General features: G+C 36.4%; 1 protein-coding gene across 2 annotated transcripts in view; it reads left to right on the top strand.

Annotated features, from left to right (window-relative positions):
- LOC121314481 (rho GTPase-activating protein 28-like) overlaps positions 1–21,576 on the top strand; it is a 56,811-nt gene that overhangs the window by 24,108 nt on the left and 11,127 nt on the right. For both annotated transcript variants that reach the window (XM_041247808.1, XM_041247807.1), the window contains exons 2-8: positions 9,329–9,525; positions 10,376–10,593; positions 15,269–15,347; positions 16,437–16,585; positions 17,055–17,220; positions 17,313–17,404; positions 20,625–20,702. In XM_041247808.1, coding sequence (XP_041103742.1) covers positions 9,329–9,525; positions 10,376–10,593; positions 15,269–15,347; positions 16,437–16,585; positions 17,055–17,220; positions 17,313–17,404; positions 20,625–20,702 — 979 coding nt within the window. The remainder of the gene's footprint in view (positions 1–9,328; positions 9,526–10,375; positions 10,594–15,268; positions 15,348–16,436; positions 16,586–17,054; positions 17,221–17,312; positions 17,405–20,624; positions 20,703–21,576) is intronic.

The raw sequence follows: 21,576 nt of genomic DNA, 5'->3' as shown, positions 1-21,576 counted from the left end.
AACATTTCATGCGCCTGCATTGACTGTCCATAGAATTTTTTTGCCTAACTCTCTCTATACCACAATCCTTTGCGCGCAGTGAGACAGAAGTCTCCATTGAAAATCAGCGGAGTCGAGTATCTTGTTAAATCGACTATCTTTTGAAACGCCCTTCTAAATATTATTATTTAGACTACATATATAAACCGTGCTTTTTTGTCATTTTTATGGAATTTAAAGTATTAGAATGTAATATGACAAATTAAACTCTCATATGAAATGCACAGTAACTAATTTTTGTTGGATCCAATTTGAAAAATAGAAAAACAGTGCTGGTTTGAAAGCTATTTAAAATTATCTAAAAACATTGATTTTAAATGCAATTTAAAATGTATTATTACAAATAATATATTTATTTTAATTTTATATTAAACATGCTATTCAAAAATGCATCTTGTGACTGTGGCCATAAACACAAGTTTAAAGCTGCAACACACACATATATATATATATATACACACACACACAGTATGCTATTGGTTTCATGTCTTAGCAAAAGGTCAAAAAGGATCATAATGTAGATTTTTTTTTCCTAATCCATTGTTTTTTGAGATTCATTAAAAAGTATACCATACAAAAACATCAAATGCCATTATTTGGGAAATTAACCAAAACGATTACATTGATTTTAACCAAAACGATTACATTGATTTCCCATGTGCCTCTGTTATCCCTTTCCATGGGACTAACCTGTTTGTTTATAACTTATTCAAGTTTTCATTTTTGTGTCAGAGATAGAATAGAAACAGACACAATTTTACACATCATTACTTACTTAGAACCACATTGTCTAACAGTTCTCGCTCTCAGACTATATATTATAGTATAACAGTTATGTAAAATGTATGTAATGGTATTATGTTCACAGTGTTCTATTATTAAAGTACTAGTCATATGGTAACATTTGTAAGTGTTGTTCAGTATATTAATAATGTTATATAATATTTATTATATTGCTGCAAAATGTGCATAACCTAACTTTTTTCCAATCTGGAAAAGCCTGATTTTGTAGAGTTCAGTCTTCACAATCAGAAAACTACAGTATTTGATATGTGCATATCGGAAATATTAATACATGGTAACAGCAGTTTATGTTAGGTGTGCACCGATAAAGATTTTCTTGGTCAATACCGATAGCCGATTGGTTGTCTATATCGGCTGATACCAGTAGGATACAGATAATAATAGATAGTGCAGGTAAACTACTGTGAACTACTAGAACAAGACATAGGGCCTATATTTAATTTGTTTTATAATTATAAAATATCATTTACTTGTTGTATTTATGACAGAAAGTTAACCATTAACTGCTTAAAAATGCAGCACTACTTAAATTGTTCACTTAAAAAAAAAAAAGTCAAATATTACATTTCCGGTTACAAAATTCAGGCAAACTTGCATTTGATACTTCACAAAAGACGGCAGAGTAATCAATTTCTGCTTCAAAATGCCTGTTGAATACACCCGCTACCAATGCAGATTAAGCAAGATAAACAATTACAAAAGGCCATTTTGAAGTACACTGTGTAATAATAATAATAATAATAATAATAATAATAATAATGGAACGACCCAGCAGTCTCCGCTAACTAAGGACTTGTTTTACTGTTTAGACGTGGAGAGTGTTGAGCAGGACGGGGCAGGCAAATACTCCAATCTTGTTAAATATTCAGAGAAGAGAGCTTTGTTTAAAAAGCATCAGAATAATATTCTACTCGCAGTTCATCGCTGGATTTAAGTACATGTAGTTAATGTACCTTTATTTTGAAGTATATTCGAAAATTGTATTGAATTTGAGCTGCAATACATATGCAGGTATACTCCACCTGCACGTTCTATCTCTAAATGATTGTGATGCTTTAAACTAATAACCCAGGAACAATGTAATTAACAATTGCAATACTTCTTACATCATCCTGTCCCCCGGCTCTCTAATTGAATTAGGCACTCATCACTTTAAGAGCTGCTGAAGCGATTGGGAGCGGCTGTAAGAGCCAGCTCAGGTGGTGTTGATTGGAACTGGCAAATGCTAATGGTTGACATTTTATCTTGAGTGTTTTCATAGTTTTCATTACTACCACGGGATTGAAGGAAGTTACTCCTTCCTATTCTCTGAACCAGGCCTAATTTGTTCCTTCAGGTTTTCTGTATTCCCCTTTTCTCATCACAGTCAGCCGAAGCCTAGGACCAGTCAATAGAGCTCAAGCATGACAAGCTGCCAAGATGAGCAGTAAATGTAAGATTAATTGTCAAGTATTATTACAGAGTGTGTAACATGTTCATTAGATGTGTCTCCATCTGTTTCATTTTGAAATAGGCTCATCATTTCCCATTACAATCCAAGAACTGTGTCAAAAGAAATTTGCATGGTTTCCTATTAATACTCTATATTAAATCCTAGGCTTACATTTTTAATATGCCACAAATTGCTCACAGGCGTGTGATTATTATAACAAAAGCTAGCGGGTACATTGAGATATATTCCTGTGTGGATAAATGAAGTCTGGAGGTTGAGTTTTTTGTACAAGCAAGGGGGACAGCTGTCTCTGAGTTTACTTGATGCTTTATTGTCCTCTGTTATGCAACAGAGTGTTTTGGGGATACACTGTGCCTAAAGTTTTATCTTTTTAGACTCTGTAGCAAGCAGGGACCACAGGCGAATTCAAAATGGACGTTGGGGAATAGCTGTGATTCTATTTTGTTTGTACACAGGTGAGATTAAAGAACATTAATGTATTGTTTTCTATATATAAATTACAAATTATCTAAAACAGATCTATTATGTAATTGTTTAAGTTTGTATAGTATCTCATTTCACATGGGCTGCGCTGTCCTGTAAATTAGATCCATTGTGATGTTGTTTTATCAAAACTGTAATCGACCCCAAGAGGGTTTGGAATCCCAATGCAAGTTAATAGCTAAGAGATTACACTTTACATCTCATTTTATTGTGGTAGATCATCTGATCAGCGAATGTCCCTGCATTCTGTTGACTCAGTGCTTAAGCAGTCTCTCTGAATTCCTTCATCAGCTGTCACAAATCACAGAACATGAACTCTAAAACACAAAACTGTGTTATTATACAATACAGGAGAACAGCACTGGGGACACGATGAATATTACTGTACCTTGAGTAACAAGCCTGTGCCTGAAAAAAAGCACCTCCTGTGAATACCTGGTCTATTGCTGAGCACTACATTACAGACCTGAACTGCCAAAGAAAACATTTGATTCAAACAGTAAAAACAAAAAAAAAAAAAAACATACAGCTTGTGCAGTCCATATGTGTGTTTGGTTCACATACTTTATTTTTGATTCAAGGACATTTTGTTTCATTCATTTATTTTTTAAATTGTTTTGTATTACCGTAAGGATCTGCAGTCTGTCTGACATTAACAGAGATTGCGAGCTGACCTGTATCTATTTCTAACCACAATAATGACCCCATTATTGTAATAGGATAACTAAGATTAAGTACAGACTTTTAAATGGTTTAGTCTAATTTTCAGTAAGATAAATGCGATTTTGACTGGTGCAGTTTGGACTTAATGATTCTCTATAAAACTGCATGTGTCATAGAAGAAACATTTTCATGATGTTAGATGATGATGGTGGCATATTAAGCTAAAAATGCACAGTCCTTAAAGTTATTATGAAGACAGCCTTTATTCACATTTAGGACTACTGATTTTCCATTCTGGGAAATAGCAAATTCCATTTTTCAAAATTGACCAATTTAGTTTTTTTTTCCCAATTTTTATCAATGTATCGATCATTAAAGATGGCATATGAACATAAATATAATGTTGATACTTTAAAGTAAATTAATAAATATTACCACGATTTCTTTTTTTTTTTTTTTTATTAAAGCCAAGATTTTGAATCATAATAGTAAAGCACCTGAAAATACTTGCATGTCATGATGTTTATAAAAATTGCTTTGTTCGTTGCTGGCATCAAAATAAGAGTTATGTTACAACAGTTCAGAAAACAAATGTCCAGCACCGTTGTGAGAAGAATATTTACAGTCTTCCGCTAACACTGTAGTTCAGCCTACAAATGAAGGTGTTTGGAAAAGACCTGTTTAGCTTATTGACAATACAAAATATTAAACTGTTTAATAACAGTCCAGCAATGTCACGTGACCATAAGCTTGTTTGCAGCACTCCACAAATTAAGTTTAGCGTTTAAAAATAACCAGGATAAAATATGAAACACTTTGATTAAAAAAAAAAAAAAAAAAAAAAAAAAGTTGCTTATTCACATTCCAGCTTCTTATACTGGTAACTGGGGTATTTCAAGGGTAAAATCGCTTTGGGCCACTTATTTCAAAGTTGATTCTCAGGGGGAACCCCTCTACGTCACCCATATATATATTTATTCTTGCCCAGAATAGTTTTTGTAGAAAAACTGTGGGCAAAGAGATAGCAAGTTGGTATGTTATCCAATAACACTAATTGAATAGGTAATAGGTATTTCAGGGATTAAATAGCTTTGGGCGACTTATTTTAAAGTTGATTGTCACAGAGAGGGGTGTGTATTTATCCTGGTCCAAAATGGATTTTGATGCACTACTACTACTTAAAGTTACCAACTTTCCAAAGCCTAAATCCGAGACGTCAAAATTTGCTAAAACTGTAACTTGGTAAGAATGTCTGCGCTCATCCAGTCATCAGTAACGAGGTGTGAACTCAAAACACAAACTCATTAGCACAGTCATTCTGCACTTTGTTTTTTTTAAAGCGCGTGTAAAAGCCGCATACATGGATTGCTTGCCTCTCAGTTCACTTTCTTGTTTTAGTTAAATGTGTCGCTTATTTTTCAGTATTTTCTTTTATTGTCAGTGTGAACATGTACCTCAATGCAGCAGTATTTGCAGCGCTGTGCATCCTCTACCTCATCTGAGCCACTTCTGCTATTTCTGCTTTTTGTATACTTCGAAACATCCATTTTCTTTTGACGAGTCATAAACTGATTAACATTTTCTCCCCATTCCTCATCCACTAAAAATATATTTCATTTCAATTTAGTTTTTGATCAAGGTAGTAGTTACTACACCCAGCAATTGCCACAATAATCAGACTTTGATTGGCCAACATAATCAGGTGATAATGTGTTTGTAAAATGGCAGTGAACCACATTTGATGTTGTTTGATCCTCTGACGTCTAAACATCTGCTGTATCCTAGGATACAGTGTAGGGCTGCTTATTACAATGTCGGAGTCAAAATAAATCGGCATTTTTGTCAAATTAATGTGTATTTCCTAGAAAATAGTAGTGGGAAATCAGGGAAAACCAACGTCCAGATGCCAAATAGCAGTTCAAGTTAAACATTGTTTTGTTTATTCCTGAAATAAACAGTACTGTACATAAAGTTGACAATGCATTTTATTTAATTTTTTCATTTTTGTCATTTGTAGCAGATACGGATATCTGATTTTTGTATCCAAATACATGTCAAAAAATATTTGTTTGAATATTCAGATATTTGTCCCAGCACTAGTTTGAAAGTGTTCTAGGCCTGGAGAACATTATTGTAATGACATAATAATGTCTTAGAATAAGTCACAATTTATTTACACAGTTTCTTTCAAATTTTGTATATCACTATCAGAAAAAAATATTATTATGATTGTTGTTTACTAGTAGTTTGTAGACCTTATCAGAGAAGCTATTCTAACAAGTAAGTTAAAGTGACAGATTATGAAACTATAGTCATTAATATGAGATAGCAGAGGCCCCATGCAGTACTGGGCTTTCTTCCATTGCATTCTAATTGCTTGGTGTGTTCAGTATCGTACTAGAAATAACCTGAAATAATTGACACAGAACATATCTTTCAAGGACTCATATAGGCAGGGGGGAGGTAGTATGAATGCCCTGTGCCAGCAAGTCGTATCAGACGAGGAAGGCCATTTCAGTTTTCCATTCAAAACTGGCAAAATGCCAAAGGTCTGAACCTGTCTGATGTGTGTGCTGGATTAAATTCCATTACCTGTGAATTTTTTTTTTTTTCTTTAAATCAAAACAAGGTTGTATTGTGTCTTAAATAGATTAGACTCCAACTAGCAGTCCTGTTTGTGCTTCAAGACCTCTATTCCAACCTCCTTGTGAGTAAAGGTTAATGCATGACACCCCGTAATAAATCAGTGGTGAGTGCATGAAGACCGTAATGATGTCATTGGAACACCACATGCATGTCTGGCTTTAATGGAAAACAGATCATCTAAAATGTAATAGTTCTAAAAAGTGTTATCGATTTAATACAAGATGCACATTCATGTGGGTGACATTCATCACGTCTCAGACGGATTCCGTTGTTTCCTATGATTCCAAGGCATAAACTATCCAAGTTCCTAAAAAGGCCATGTTCGTTAAAATCCCCCAAACAGTTCGACTGAAATGACTGCTGCATATTACAATGACCCAAGTGTCTATTACGGTAATCTATTTTAATCTATGTAATCTAATCTATTTATCCTATTTTAGCTGAAGTACCACTTTTGTCAATGCCCCTGTTATTGTCATAGGATACCCACCAATTGTGACTCAAAGTAATTCCAAGCATATTTATTACTTCAGCAGTGGCCTTCACTATATGGCCTCAGGATTTTTGATTGGAGTCATTTTACTAGTTATTACTTGGAAATTGCTGTTAGTTGCGTTAGGATTGAGGGTACGCTATGAACTATGACGTAGTGGTTTATTTTCTTTATTACTGCTGCAGTCCTGTGCACAGATTTTTTCGACTTGTCCGAATAACCTTGAAGGGAATTTATAAATTCGTATCTGCAGCTGCCTGTGCTTACCAACTGGAGCTGCCCGTTAGAAAATTGTAGATGTTCTGTTTGAGCATGAATGAAGAGAGTGACTGACTTGCAATGTGCTTCGCTCGAGTGAAATTGTATCCTCAGCTGTTGCCAATGGGAAAGCACACATTTTTAGCCCCAGTTGTTCATTTAATTTACTTCAAAAAGTAGTACATTATATAGCTTTCAACCCCTAAATGTTTTAAGAGGCTCAGATTTAGAGCAGCACAGGGGCCTGTTTTCATAAAAGTCCTACGATTTGCGATGTGTTTGTGAGGACGCAGAGGTCGTCGCTGCATGCGTTTCATAAAGCACTTCTCAAATGCTATTGCTTGCATTCACTCGTCGATCTGTGCTCAAAGATATCAGTAACTCGCTAATCCACTTTAAAGCCCTGTAACCGATTTAGGTAATTTTTTTTTTTCAAAGAAGAAACCGATACAATTAAAGAAATGGTTGGTCAACACAAATCTGTTCTATTTGGCAAGTTCTCTGGAAGTTAAACTAATGAAGACAATGAAAAGGCAGTGGCAGATAATCACAAATGCAGTAAATGCTCTGGGGGTGGAGCAGAGAATGGTACCTGAAATTAAAAAAAAAAAAGATAGTTCTAGCAAGTAAAACAACATTTTAAAGAAGGGAGATTAGAAAGGAATTAAAGGAGGTAAAAAAAATGTCTAAATATAATTGGTGAAGTAGCTGTTGCTGGTATTGAGAGCAAAAAAGATAAGCTGCCTTTAACCCAAAGTAAGTAAACACGTCTTTTGTTATCCGTCTAAGTAAGAGTGGAAATAGATACATAGTTATAAGTTACCCATGTTGTTGTTGTTAATAATAATAATAATAATAATAATAATGATAATAATAATAATAATCTCCCAATATATCTCCCACTGGCAAAGTGATCAGCAAATATTACAATTTGCCCAAAATGAAACTTGTCTTTACTCCCATGGTCAAATCTAACACAGACATTTAGCGATATGAGATGGCTTGAACGGAATTAAACCCTTTTCTCCATATATGGCAAATTTCTTGCTCTAATAAATCGCACTGATTACAACGTGTACTTTTATATATATATATATGTTTATTTTTTCTTTTGAAACACAATGGCGACCTTTGCATGCACAAATTTTCCTCCACTTTTGCCATACTTTTCTGATTTAAGAAAAAAAAATCGGCCGCACAATTATGTAAAATAGTTTTATTACTTTGAATTTATATTTGTGTGTGTGTATGTGTTTGTGGAACATATAAAAGTTAAATTTTATTAATACTAGAACCGCCTTTTACAATACATGTTTTTAATTTGAATAATTATAATATATAATTTGAATAATGTATATATAAGCCTGTTGTTACCTCTACTGGACTTAGCAGCCATCAGTTCCTTTGTTTTGTACAAGAAATGCACTGGGGAAAATATCAGTAGGAGAGATTTCATCTTGAAGCTTTAGGGTTGTATCCGGTAGTTTGTCTTTCATTTTAATATTGATTATGTTTAAAATTGTACCGTGATAATGACTGCCTTTGGCGGTTGTAGGTATGAGTATAATCGTGGCGGTTCTAGAGTTAAAATAGTCCATAAATGTACATTGTGTGAGTGTGTTTTGTGTGGCCTTTCTGCTGGAGATTACGTGAGATTAAGTCAGAAGAACTGGATCTTGACTGCTGAAACCTCGTGAGCCACAAGCACGATTCCTGCTCTGGTTTACATGGGTTTTTACAGCTATTTTTTTATTGTGAGAAAGCGATTGACCCTGCCCTTAAAGTTGCACTGTCAAAAGGACATCCTTTTGCTGTTTCAAAATGTATTCACGTGACAGCGTCACACAGTCATGACTGTAGAGTCGATTTTCACGTGCGTGTAAACCCAGCCAATATTCAGTGTACACAGTAAATCCAAGATGAACTTCCAGGTTAATGTACTGATTTTGGGGTATTTAAAAGGCTTTAATGTTGTAAATGTGTTGTGTATTTTTTATTTTTTTTGGCTAATATTATGAGCGCCATTGTATTTTCTAATAGGCTCTGCGATGAAAATTGGTACTTGCAGCTGCTGTCTGGCTGTCCCTGGTGAAAATCAGCGATGTTGCAGCCCTTCAAAAGTTTTATGAAACCCTATGCACACAACCTACCCAAATTGTGTAGTTTTGTTATTTCTCTATTTGTTGTAGTTGGAATGGTTCTAATAAACACAATAAATCAATTTAGTCACTATATCACTAGATCACTGTATAAGTGTAATGGATTTAGAATGAATGTAATTAAGTTTAGGGTTGGTGATGGGGTTATTTGAGCCAGGGTCCTTGCAATCCCCAGCACAGACATCTTGTCAGTAAAGCTAAATAACAATGCTTTTTGAGTCGTGCTAGCAGAGATACTGACATATCTGCACTTAACACACCGCAGACAACTGTCAGTAGACGCTCTTCGGCACAGTGATAGACACCTAATTTCAGCCTTCTTTCTCACAGTAAAGCGCACTACCAAAGGATGGACAGGGTGATCTCTCAAGATTCACTGCACCCCCCCTCTTTCAGCCGCTCCGTGTCGCAGGAGTCCCTGGACAGCACTTCTATGGAGGATTACTGGAGCGAGGTGAAGAGCATCGCAGAGAGTGCTGAGAACAGGCAAGAGGAATCCGCAGTGCTCGAGGTCAAGTCAGCTGATGGTAAGTGAGTCATGGAGACATACAATTGGGACACAGTTTCAAGAGCAATTTTTGAAAGGGTAAGACATTTCAGAAGCATCTTAGTGAAGGTAATGTCTCATTTTGTTCTATCTGGTGTTTCTTACTGACATATTATTAGAAGTGTTGCAGAGGGACACTTCTGAGAGCTCTGTTGATGGCTCAGACGTGCTTTAAACTTGACCGACACACAAAATGTTACCAGGTGAATCTAAAAAAGAACACATTGGATAAAGCTGATACTTAATACCCATAAGAAGTTGCTCTGTAAGAAAGTACCTACGTTTTAAATGCAACCAAATCTGAATTTGTAATTGCCACTGGCAGCTGTCCCCTGTGCACACACATTATTCCTGAAATTTCTCAGTTTGTATTCTATTTATCTATTTTAAAATGCTTTTACCTGTGAAAAATGAACAAAACAAACAGGCAGCTAAACACTTAGCGAAAGGATGTTAAAAAATGCAGTGTCGGTGTTGGAAAATAACAGGGAAGCCTTGACAGGAGCCAAGGGTTAGTGGTGTAGGGAAGGCTTTGAAACTTACCTTCTGTGCAATGGCCCAGTAGCCTTCTCATTACTACCCTGGGCTGGAATAAGGTTTATATACCAATATCTAAGTGTCGCTATTAAATATTAGTTTTTTATTATACAGTAAAGAATAGCTCATTTTAATTATGGTGCTATATCCCTTGTTTAACCCTTTTTTTAAGTAAGGGGAAAAATAGGAAGGAAATTTATAAAACAGTAGCCACTGTTTGCCAGTGCAAAGAGGTTTACTGCCTGCAGATGGAGGAAGCTGGTGACTCTGGGTCTGGTTTCATGGTTTTACAGAGGGGGAGATGGAGGAGGCTTGGATTCAGGAAGCGGGGCTGTCCACACTGGTGTCTGGATCGCTGGGGGAAGAGCCTGCTGAGGCGCTGTTCTCAACGCTGACCCGCACACAGGCTGCCATTGTCAAAAAGCACATTGACAACTACACCCAGACGCAGCGCAAGAAGAAGCATTCTGTCAGGGATGTTCGGGACATCTTTGTTGTTGGAGACTCCCCAGTGAGTAGTTAGAACGAGAATTGTTATCAATCTACATAAATAAATAAAATAGCGGAGTTGAGTTGTGGTTGGTTGCAGCACAGGGTGCCTGAAGGATAAAGTCTATACGTGCAAGGGTACAAGAATCAAAATAGCATTGTTTTTGTTAAATGTTCCGTCTTCATTGTACCCATTTTAATACTGTTATATGTATAAAAAATGAAAGGCAGTTTAATCCCATCGGATTCTATAATGGGGCCCCCACCTTCACCCCCAAAAAGCTTTTCATAATCATACCATAGCCCCTCGCTAAACCGGACATGTTTGTCCGACATAAGGAGGTGACGGGTTTAAAAACTTTAAAATAAAATCGCACACACATACATTTACAGTAATGTGTTTTGGGTAGGCTACACATTACAATATGTAAAAATATACATCTGTACAGTAGGCCTATACAGTACAGTAGTAAAATCAAATGAATAGTACATTTTTTTTAACTTTACCCTACTGGTAACACAAAATAAGTCATGGTGCTGGTTGTACACATTGGTGTACAATGCGAATACAAGATTATTTTAAATTGAAACTAAATGATTTTACATTTTTTTTATTTTATTTTCATTATTATTTTTTTTAACTTGGTCCTAGTAGTCTAGACAATTAACACACAATAGATCATGGTTCTATACAGGTGCTCAGAATGAGCTGGAAGGGATAGTGGCACATGTGTGCAGTCTATGCTCCTAACATGCTGGGGAAACCAGAAATGTCATAGAAATATGTTTTCAAGGCTTGTAAGTACACCCTGACTTTGGCGAAAATTAGGTACTTGGGTGTTCATCTCAAAAATACATTGAGCACAACTGGCAACACACGAGAAAAAGCAGACTCGGAAATGCCAGCAAAAATTGCGACTGTTTAAAACATGCTTTCAAAAGTTCTTAACAAATTGATGCAATTGTAAGTGTTGCAATTGCCTGCAGCTTTGGTACATCTCATTACAATATTTTTGGTCCCTCATTTGCACTCTCATCACCCTGTTTTTGCGAATTTCTGCAGGAATGCCCAGAATTACATATCCATTTAAGGCTAAAAGTGCAATTAAGAACTGCGGCTGCAAAGCATTCGTTAAAATAATGCTAACAGTGTTGCTTTGGTTGGTACATTTGACTGGTTGACATTTCCGACTGGTTTGCAATGATTGCAACAGACGCAACACTTTAGTACATCTACCCCTTAGTCTTATATACTATTGTAGACTTTTAGTATAAAATCTACTGGAGTGCTTATTGCTATGGGTTATCTGAGTGAGTTACCTTACTATAAAATATCTTCACATATTTGGTCCACTCTTTGGAATTGGTTTAGAGTAAATTATTTTTTATTGATTTTAAGTCTGTACTTACTATGCAATACAAACATATTCCATGTTGTTGTTCACTGAAAGAATACAACATAATATACTACCCCATATCATACAAACTGACTTTTAAAATCAAGACTTTCCTTTAGGCAGATCAACACCGCATTAAACTAGGAAGTACCATGAGTTTAAAGTTTACATGCGTAGTATGTTAGATCTAAAATATTCAAATATGAGGCTGACAATAAACAAAGGTCTGCTTTATTATGCACAATATGAATGTATGTATTGTTTTTTATGAGTTAATATTTAGTCAAATAATAGTGGCTAAAAGAGATGTTGCATCACTGTGAAAGTGAATCCACCTTTCAGACAGAAAGTACAATTGCAGGTAGATCTTTTTATTTTTACATTCAAGAATATCTTCCTCCTTTATTTGCTGTTTTGTGTCCATTTCCCCAGTCATTTTTTATTAAGTGGGAAGCTGTTGTCTACATCTCCAAATTTTTTCTATGTAAAACTTTGAATATTCCATGTTGTTCTTTTCTCATAACAAGCAAGCAGAAAAGTCTTCAGCACCACGATAAGGGGACCATAATGTTCCTATAGTATACACATGCTGCACGTTGTTTGGCAAGGTTGTATATACAAAATCACATATCAATGTTATAAAAAATTAGAAAACGGTTGAGTGCGAACAGCCAATCAGCTTCCAGATCTGTCGGGCTTTTGTTTTGCATAGATGCCCGCTGGAACGTTGAGTGCTTCAATTGTGAATTAAATTTTAAATCAATCCACGCATAAATAATGGCCTTTTCCCTTAACATTCTAATCCAGGGGTTTTCAACCTTTTTTTGAAACTGTACTCGCAATATCTGCTCACTGAATGGTACCACCGTGCTTTTTGGAAAATGTATCCGTAGCAGGGATGCAGAGATACAAGAAAATGAGTTTGAAAGCCATGGTTATCCCTGCCTCAAGACCCATAACAAGCTATGGTAAATGCATGGCAGAACTACAATTACAATGCAAATTTACAGCTGTAAAGTTTTAAAAGGGTGCAGGTAGTGAATAAAAAAGCTTTGTCATAAGAGGTTTTGTGTCTCATTATCTAGGTCATGACACAATTCCAACAAAGTGACATAACTACGGCCTCGATAGGTACACCTGAGATGCTACATCAGTATTGCTAAAGAACTTGTATAAATTCAAATTTAATGAGGATGGAACTGCAAGTAATGGCACAGTGTTCTAATCTGAAGTAATTTCTTGAAATAATTCAAGGCTAAATCAATGAGAACCAGACTGAGACAGGCAAAGATGTACAGTGTATTTCTATGTATCAGAGTATTTGGTGTTTTTAGTGTTTCAGGAGAGAAAGAAACAGTTGTATTTCCCTTTAAGTGAAAAAGTTACATACTGTCAAAATCAGTCTATGGGTAACACTGCATTTGTCATGTAGGGAGTTCTCAGTTTTACAGTTTCTTTCATATAGTACAGGGTATTACTCATTGTGTCATGATTTGTAGTCAGCAGATATACAAAAAGTATGTGTTTGTGTATGCATGTAAGCACATAATTTTCCAATTAATTGCCTTGTGATGACTCACTTTGCTAGTGAACATCTGTTCTTTAGGATTATAGACCAGAATTATTTTCCTTCCCACAAACTGCATCTTTAGGAAATGTATTTCGGCAGAACTAAGTTTGACTTGAGTGGGGTGAGTTTTTGTCAATGAAAACCGCCCTCTCAGAACTGACATGATTTACCTTAACCTTCAAACATCTTGCACAAATAGTGAGAAAACCAGGGTTACTGCCCTCAACCGTAAAAACATGAAACATACAGTAGAAGTTATTCTTCTTTTAGTAGCCATAACATCCATGCTGGCTGGCATTTCCATGTTAAGAATGAAGTTAGAAGGGGCTCCCTAGTGGCGCATCCGGTAAAGTCACTCCACGTGGAGTGCAGGATGCGTCCTACAGCCTGTTGGTCGCTGATTCGAGTTCAGGCTATTCCACTGCCAATCATGGATGGGAGTTTCCAGGGTGCGGTTCACAATTGGCAGAGTGCTGCCTGGGGGGGGGTGCTTAGGTCGGCCAGGGTGCACGCATGAGCGACCCCAGCAGACTAGGCTGGCGACTGCATGCTTGCCTGTAAGCTGCCCAGAACTGCGTGGTCCTCTGACGCTGTAGCTCTGGGTTGGCTGCATGGCAGGCCTGCAGAGTGAAAAGAAGTGGTCGGCTGATGGCACAGGTTTCGGAGGACAGCGTGTGTTCATCTTCATCACTCCGGAGTCAGCGAGAGGGTAGCAGTGAGCTGAGCCTAAATCAATTGGCCATTTCAAATTGGGAGAAAAACAGGTTAAACTAAATTGCCGACTACTAAATGTATTTATTTATTTATTTTAAGGTAGAGCAGATGAGTGGTGTAAAAAGTGTAACTTTTGCAGTTGGCTTTCAGTCCGTTATGTGACTGGGTTAGACAATCATTGGTCAAATCCGCATGGCTTTGTGGCTTGTGCACACTAAGGGAAAAGTCTACGATTGGGACTAATTCGTATTTGTGGAATCATCTGAACAGCAGTTGTATGAATACATTTTTTTAAATGGCATCATTATTTTTATATTTGGCATGTTTACTTGTGTGTATTTATTCTGAAACATACAGTAAGCCTATTGCATGGGAATATGTCTTCCATCAGATTGTATCTGTATGTATAACGTGTGTGTGTGTGGTTATCGACTGCTAATGCTGAGGAGCTTTCAGACCATCACAGTTCCAGGTTTGGCTACTGTATTCCATGACACAACAAACAAAACCTCATTCATGAAATCAACTGTATCATATTGACTTTGTACTGTGCTTCATTCTAAATATAGACTTCAGGCCACCTGCTTAAAAAAATCATACGCCAGGCACCTCTCAGAATAACAATCTGCTGCAAAGCCATTTCAGACTAAATTGTCTTTGCAATCGGCTACATATCCCAGCCAATCTGCATCAACCATTTCCTTCTTTTCAGTTAAATTCCCAATTAATAGTAATATATAATAGTTATAAAAACAATTGTGTGTGTGTGTGTTATATCAACACCTGTAGCTTGTAACCAGACCTGAGTCAGTTCACTTCTCTTATTCCAATATTCCCTCATTACAGATGTCTGCTGTCCTACAACCCTTTTCTATCCACTTTTGTTATAGTTCTGGTTTGTCTCTGTCTACGTTCAAGATGACACCATTACTATGTATTGGTTAATGTACATATTAATGTACTGATATAGTAGATTGAGTGTTGGAAACTCAATCTTGTTTGTTTTTTCCACACAGCCTGGATTCTGCCCAGGAGCTGGTTCACCTAATAGCATTCAGCAGTCATCCAAGCTATCTTTCCGAGCTCCAGGAAGATGTAAGTGTGTTAGTCAGCTTCTTTTTCTTAAACATGCAGTAAATGTCACAATTCATGGAAGTAGCCTGAGATTTGAGAGATTATTGGGGTGCTACATTTTAATTGTATCATGTACTGTAATAGGAGCGAAACATACGTATGAGTTTTGTGATATGGCTAACACAGAAGTTGACTCAGTTGGTGGTCACCTGTTCAAAGAATGTGGTATTCGTTGTAAGTATGTAACAAGCTTGGGGGTGGGGCTGGGGGTTGTATAAACAAAAAAACAGAAACAACAATATCAGTCACATAGACTTAAATCCAAGAAGCCAGAAGGTAATTATTTTAACTGTAGTTGGGAAGAGTAGAATTTGTTTAAGCAATACCTTCTCAAAAGCAATTTTAAAATCCATATTTGTACCGCATCATGCCGATTTTGTATTGTACTATTTCTGTTTCAAATCGATGTTGCTTTGTTTTGTTAAACTTTTTTTTAATTAAACTTTCATAATATCCTTTAGTGCTTTGAGCATTGGTGCCAGAATAGATATATACAGTCAAGAAACTGTTTTACTAATGTCAGCAATTTGGTATACTTCCACAGTAGACTGTGCTTTTATGCACACTTTAAAAAAAAAAAAAAAAAAATTCTTTCAAATGTAAAGTTAGAATGGAGGAGTGTCCTGGATAAACTTGACAACCCACAGTTCATTTTTACTGAGATAAAATTTTACCAACCGAAAACATATTTCAGAAACCTATGGGTGTTATCACTGTCTTCCCTTCCCAGGAATTCAGCTCCATTAGTAATTAAACATGGCTAGGTGGTAGACACAGTAAGTTTGTGTATTTGCGTTTAGTCAGCAACAGTTCCACTGCTTAAAGCTTGGGCATGGAGCATGGATGAAGGCTTTAAAACTGTACTGTATCTGTATGACTATTACATTAATCTACAGTCATTTTCTAATTTCAGTTTGTTTGCTCAGGACATTCATGTTATAATGAGTGTTATAATAAAAAAAAAAAAGAAAAAACAACTTACTGAGATTTTGTACTTACTGAGATGTTTATGCAGTATTTTAATTGACCTTTTAAAATATGTATTTAAAGTGGAAAGCTGTGCATCAGACTGCAAGCTGAGCAAAGACAGCCCGTCATTGCCAGAAGAGATGAACTTTGACGTGCCTTACTCAGAGTGTGTTTTTAGGAAAGACTGCCGGAGCATCCAGAGAATAAAGAAGGATGATTCAACTTTGCCTGTAAGTAAACACCCTGGATGTGATTAATCAACATATCTCTTGAATGCTGAGTATAATGATTTGTTGTGATTTTTTTTTTTTACTTTTTCTCAATTTTTCTTTCACAAACGTGTTTTTTAAGATGTTCTCAAGGAACAGCACAATATGAAATTAAGAAAAATAATTCATGATATGTCTGGCATATCAAATAAACTGTCTGGTGAATTATGACTTTACACCCCTAATAGGTTTACCATAGTAAAAGCATAGAACAGTGTAATAAAGCATAGGTAAACATTGTAAAGAATAACAAGGTATGGTAAAGTATATTACTGGTAATAGACATGGCAAACAAGGGTACACTATGGTAAATCCGTAGTGTAACAATGGGAAAAGCATGGGAAAACTACAACGATACAGTGTATAAATACTATAGTAAGCTTTATAAGAGATTGTTCAACTAAAAAAACACAATGTTGTTGTTCTTCAGAAGTTTCTGATTCGTAAAGCGAAACTTGGGCTCACAATCATAGGAGACCTGTCCCAGGAGGATATGAAGAAGATTGGTTACATCTCGCTGATCGAGCTAACTGCCTACTTTGATGCTCTGGGAATCGAGCTGAAACGAAACAGGACAGTGAAGAGTAAAGTACGAGGTGGGTAGCCTAGTTAAAAAGGCTTTCAGGTTACAATCAGATCACGTTGCTCTTACATATTGGAAATCATTCACAACTATTTTGTATTTCAGAATGTGGCCTCTTTGGGGTTCCCCTCACAGCACTACTAGAGAATGACCAAAAGAAGCTTCCTGGTTCAAAAGTACCCTTAATTTTCAAAAAGGTACCTAAAAATTTTATCACAATGTTTTTTATTTTTTTTTTACCATGCTGTTCTGTATTTCACATCTGGGACCAGTTAATACACACGCTGTCATATATTGTCATATAATGAACATATATTGTGCTGTTTGTAATTCTTAGGTTTCTCAGTACACCAAGAGGTGAGACACAACAAAGAAAATGTACAGAAAGTGAGAGAATTGTTTATCATATGTTTAGACATTAGTTCCTTGGTTTCTATCAAAACCATTTTCATTGTTTTAGTCCTTCAGAATTAGTCAGAATAGCTGAAACATCCTTATCAACATTTACATATTAATTTCCAGCTGTAGAATGAGTCTGTATTTAGCTGAGTTAGATTCTATTTTTTGTCTTGTTTTTTATTTTTTCATCTTTCTCACTCGACCTGCCACTTCTTAGTTTTATTTGTCATACCTGACCCTGCACAGTTTAGGGAACTTTCCTCATAGCAGTCTCCCCCAGAACAGGCCAAAAGTTCAAATGTTGATTATCCTTGTGGTGCATTAAATGGAATTTATTTGAATGACCACATACTTAGTATTAGACATACAGTAAAACCTCATTTATCTACACCCCGTTCATCTGCGACTTCAATTATCTACTGCTCCCTGACAAGTTTTATCTCTGAAATACAGTACATTATTGCAAATGTAGACTTAATGCACACGGTGCACGCAGTCACACACATGTACACAAATACTCACACACACACACACACACACAAAGATGAATACGTTAGTCTAACCTGTGGAGTGGACGCCAAGACAGCAGCGAGGATTCATGTCATGGTGTGAACAGCAGGATTCTGTAAAATTAATTCTCCTGAGGCAGTTGCTTAGTGACGCCCAGCAAACATATTTTTCCTCAGTGAAACAAAGACTATCATGGACTTTGTCAAGGTTCAAAAGAATGACTTGCAGATATGAATTGTTTAAAAAAGCTATTACGAAACAAAAGCAACCACTTCAGTTGGTACGTATTTTGTTGAAATGTAAAATGACTTTAAATTACACAGCGGGCTTGTTTAGTTTTCAAGTAAAAAAAAAAAAAAATTCAATCAATCAGTCTTTATTTTATATAGCGCCTTTCATAGTAGACCACCATCACAAAGCACTTTACAAGATGCAGTAACAAGAAGAATATCCATAATACTTTAAATACAGAGAATTGCATAATACATGATATACAGCAAAAAAAAAGCATAATACATTAAATACAGTAGAAAGTGCATAATGCATGATACATGATAGTAACATAATATAATTGTATTTTTTGTTTGAAATCCCAGAAAACTAGCAACTCAGCTGCCTTTATTTAATATTAATGCATGGAATAAATTAGCGATAATACCTGGTGGTATTTCTAGCAGCTAGCCACATGACTTTGTTTACAGGACAGTTGTGAGCTCGGATGAACTGAATAGCTGAATGTCTTATGATCTTGTAGCATTGTAGCTTTTTTTTTTTAGTAGTAGTAGTATATTTATTTATGAGGTGTTTTTTTGTTTTTTTGGTAACAGAAGCAGCTAGGGAAACAGAGTAGGAGGTGTGTCACTTTTTGAACAGATTTGAATTATCTGTCAAAGTAAACTAATTTTAAAACATTGTTCTGTCTTGCATACATCTCCAATAAACACTAATTTGGTTTGCATTACTAGTTTCTGTATTTAGTCATGCATATTCTAGTCGCACACAATGTCATTTATCCGCAGATTTCACACATCCTCCCCAAGCACGCGGATGAAGGGAGTTCCACTGAAATGAAATAGTCACTGTATTTGCCAGTGAATAGTACATGTATCCACTTGTATTGTCATTAAACCTGAACAGAAAGGTTAACACTTGAATATATTGGACAGTAGAAAGAACCTTGGCCTAACATTCCATATAAAGGACAGATCCCCCCCATATGTGCCCCCTTAACGAACCACCTACACCAGGTCACATGTACAACCTTGCTAAGCATTTTAGATTTGATCAGATCAGGCTACAAGGCTGTGTGGCTGCAGGAAGATGCATTCGATTTTAGGATGTTTGTCTGAGGTCAGCGAGTGTAATAACCTTGGTACTGTACTCCAGTTTAATTCTCTAATGAACTTTCACTTCCCATCCCAGGAAGGGAACAAAGCCCATTTTAACTTTAAACTTATTCATCTCCTCAAGTGTAGGAGTTCATAGTCTAGTTACTACTAGAAGCAACCAAATCAACCACAAACCTTTTCCAGTTCCTTTGACAATAGCTTTCTACTGCATATACAATTTACATTTGCTGATTAACAATTTCCTTCATTCTGTTCAGAGACACAGACAGTATACATTCATTAATCTCCTTTATGAATCACACAGGGCAAACATTCAGTAAGACACATTCTGAAGTGCCGTGGTAGTGGGGTAATTAATACCACGGCTCCCTTTCCTTCTCAGTTGTCAGCTGCTTTTGTTTGTTTGTTTGTTTTTATGGATACAATTCATACAAATCATTCCTTAAGATGCAGACAAAATAATGCCAGATTATTACCAGATTGTTTGTGAAAACAGGGTTTTGTGTTAGCATTGTTCCAAAGTAAGGATTGTTTAGTGTAACCAGTTTTAATATGTTGCGTATTGTCTGGTTCTAGGTCTTATTATTGATCAAGAGTTAGGACTGGGAATGAGTTGGTTCTATGTTTTACTATGTTTTGCATGGACGTAGAAACGGGTTAGTTTGGGCCCGGTCACACTGGATTGCATCGGAACCCAGATTTTGTTTGCCTTTCAGCCAGGAATTAAACCGTTTTCAAATGATGAAAGATATGAAAAAAATGTAAGAAATAAAACCACTCGATACATAACATGTACAATAAAAAAAATAAAAAAACACTTTCCTCTTCCATAAATTGAATAACAAAAGTGTACTGTAACAGTATATTTTAGGATGAGTAGGAGAAAGAAAATTTAATTTTTTTGTTTTGCACCCCAAATGGCAAAGCACCAAAAAAGTATCATTCTTATGAACAACAACAGGGTCATTGCTCCTGTTCATTAGATTAGTTGGCCTGCCACTAGTATTGGATTATGTTAAAACATTGCTAGGCGAAGGTCTGCTACCAACAATAAAGCACGAAATCCCAATCCCCAAGCAGATGATAACTTTGGGGGGATGTTATCTTTATCTTTTATTGTTGTAATGAAAATGCCACATTGTACATCCACACCTTTTAGCTGCTGTCAAAGCTGGAACAAACCGGTTTACAGACTGAAGGAATCCTCAGAGTGCCAGGGTCCGCCTCAAGGGTGAAGGTAAGAGTGGCCTCAGACTGGAACCAAATACAGTACATTCAATCAAAACCAATATTTCTCAGTATAGACGTTCAGGGTTCATACTTGACATTTCTTCTGTGTCGGAGAACTCACATTTTATTGGGTCCTTGGATTCTATGAGTTAAAAGAGTTTGAGGCGTCTCTGTACAAATATTCTGTATTGGTACAAGAAACTATTTCATAGTTGGTTGTTGAGAAAAGAACACACAAAGGTAGTGAAAAGGTGGGCTCCTGAGTGGCGCATCCAGTAAAAGCGCTCCGCGTGGAGTGCAGAATGCGTCCTATAGCCTGGAGATCACCGGTTCAGATCCAGGCATGTCACAGACGACCGTGACTGGGAGTTCCAAGGGGATGGTGCACAATTGGCCAAGTGCCACCTGGGTAGGGAGGGCTTAGGTTGGCAGGGGAATCCACAGTTCACCACGCACCGGCTCCCCTGTGGCCGATAAGGCACCTGCGGTTCTGCAGTGGAGCCTCCAGGTCGGTGTTGTCCTCCGGCATTATAGGTCTGATGGCCTTGCTGTGGATCTGCAGTGTGAAAAATTACTGAATTGCAGGAGTGCAAGTGTTCCAGCTGCCGTTTCCAGAGTCTGCAGGGGGGTTGGGTAAAACCAGGGTATAAATCGGCAACAACTAAATTTAAATAAACAAAAACAAAGTTAGTGAAACATTTGGAATCTGATCAATGACATCAACTTGATTAACATCCACTTAAACCAAGTGATTTATGGAAAAATCTGTTTTGCAACCACAGTGTGGTAATTACCATTGTTATCAACAAAAAAGCATTCTTTCCATTTTTCTGTTTAAACAAATTTTATATTATTTTAATCTCCAGGTTTCCTCTTTTTGT

Source organism: Polyodon spathula, chromosome 4 (assembly GCF_017654505.1).
Source record: "Polyodon spathula isolate WHYD16114869_AA chromosome 4, ASM1765450v1, whole genome shotgun sequence".
NCBI lineage: Eukaryota > Metazoa > Chordata > Actinopteri > Acipenseriformes > Polyodontidae > Polyodon > Polyodon spathula.
This window is presented reverse-complemented; position numbering and strand designations above follow the sequence as displayed.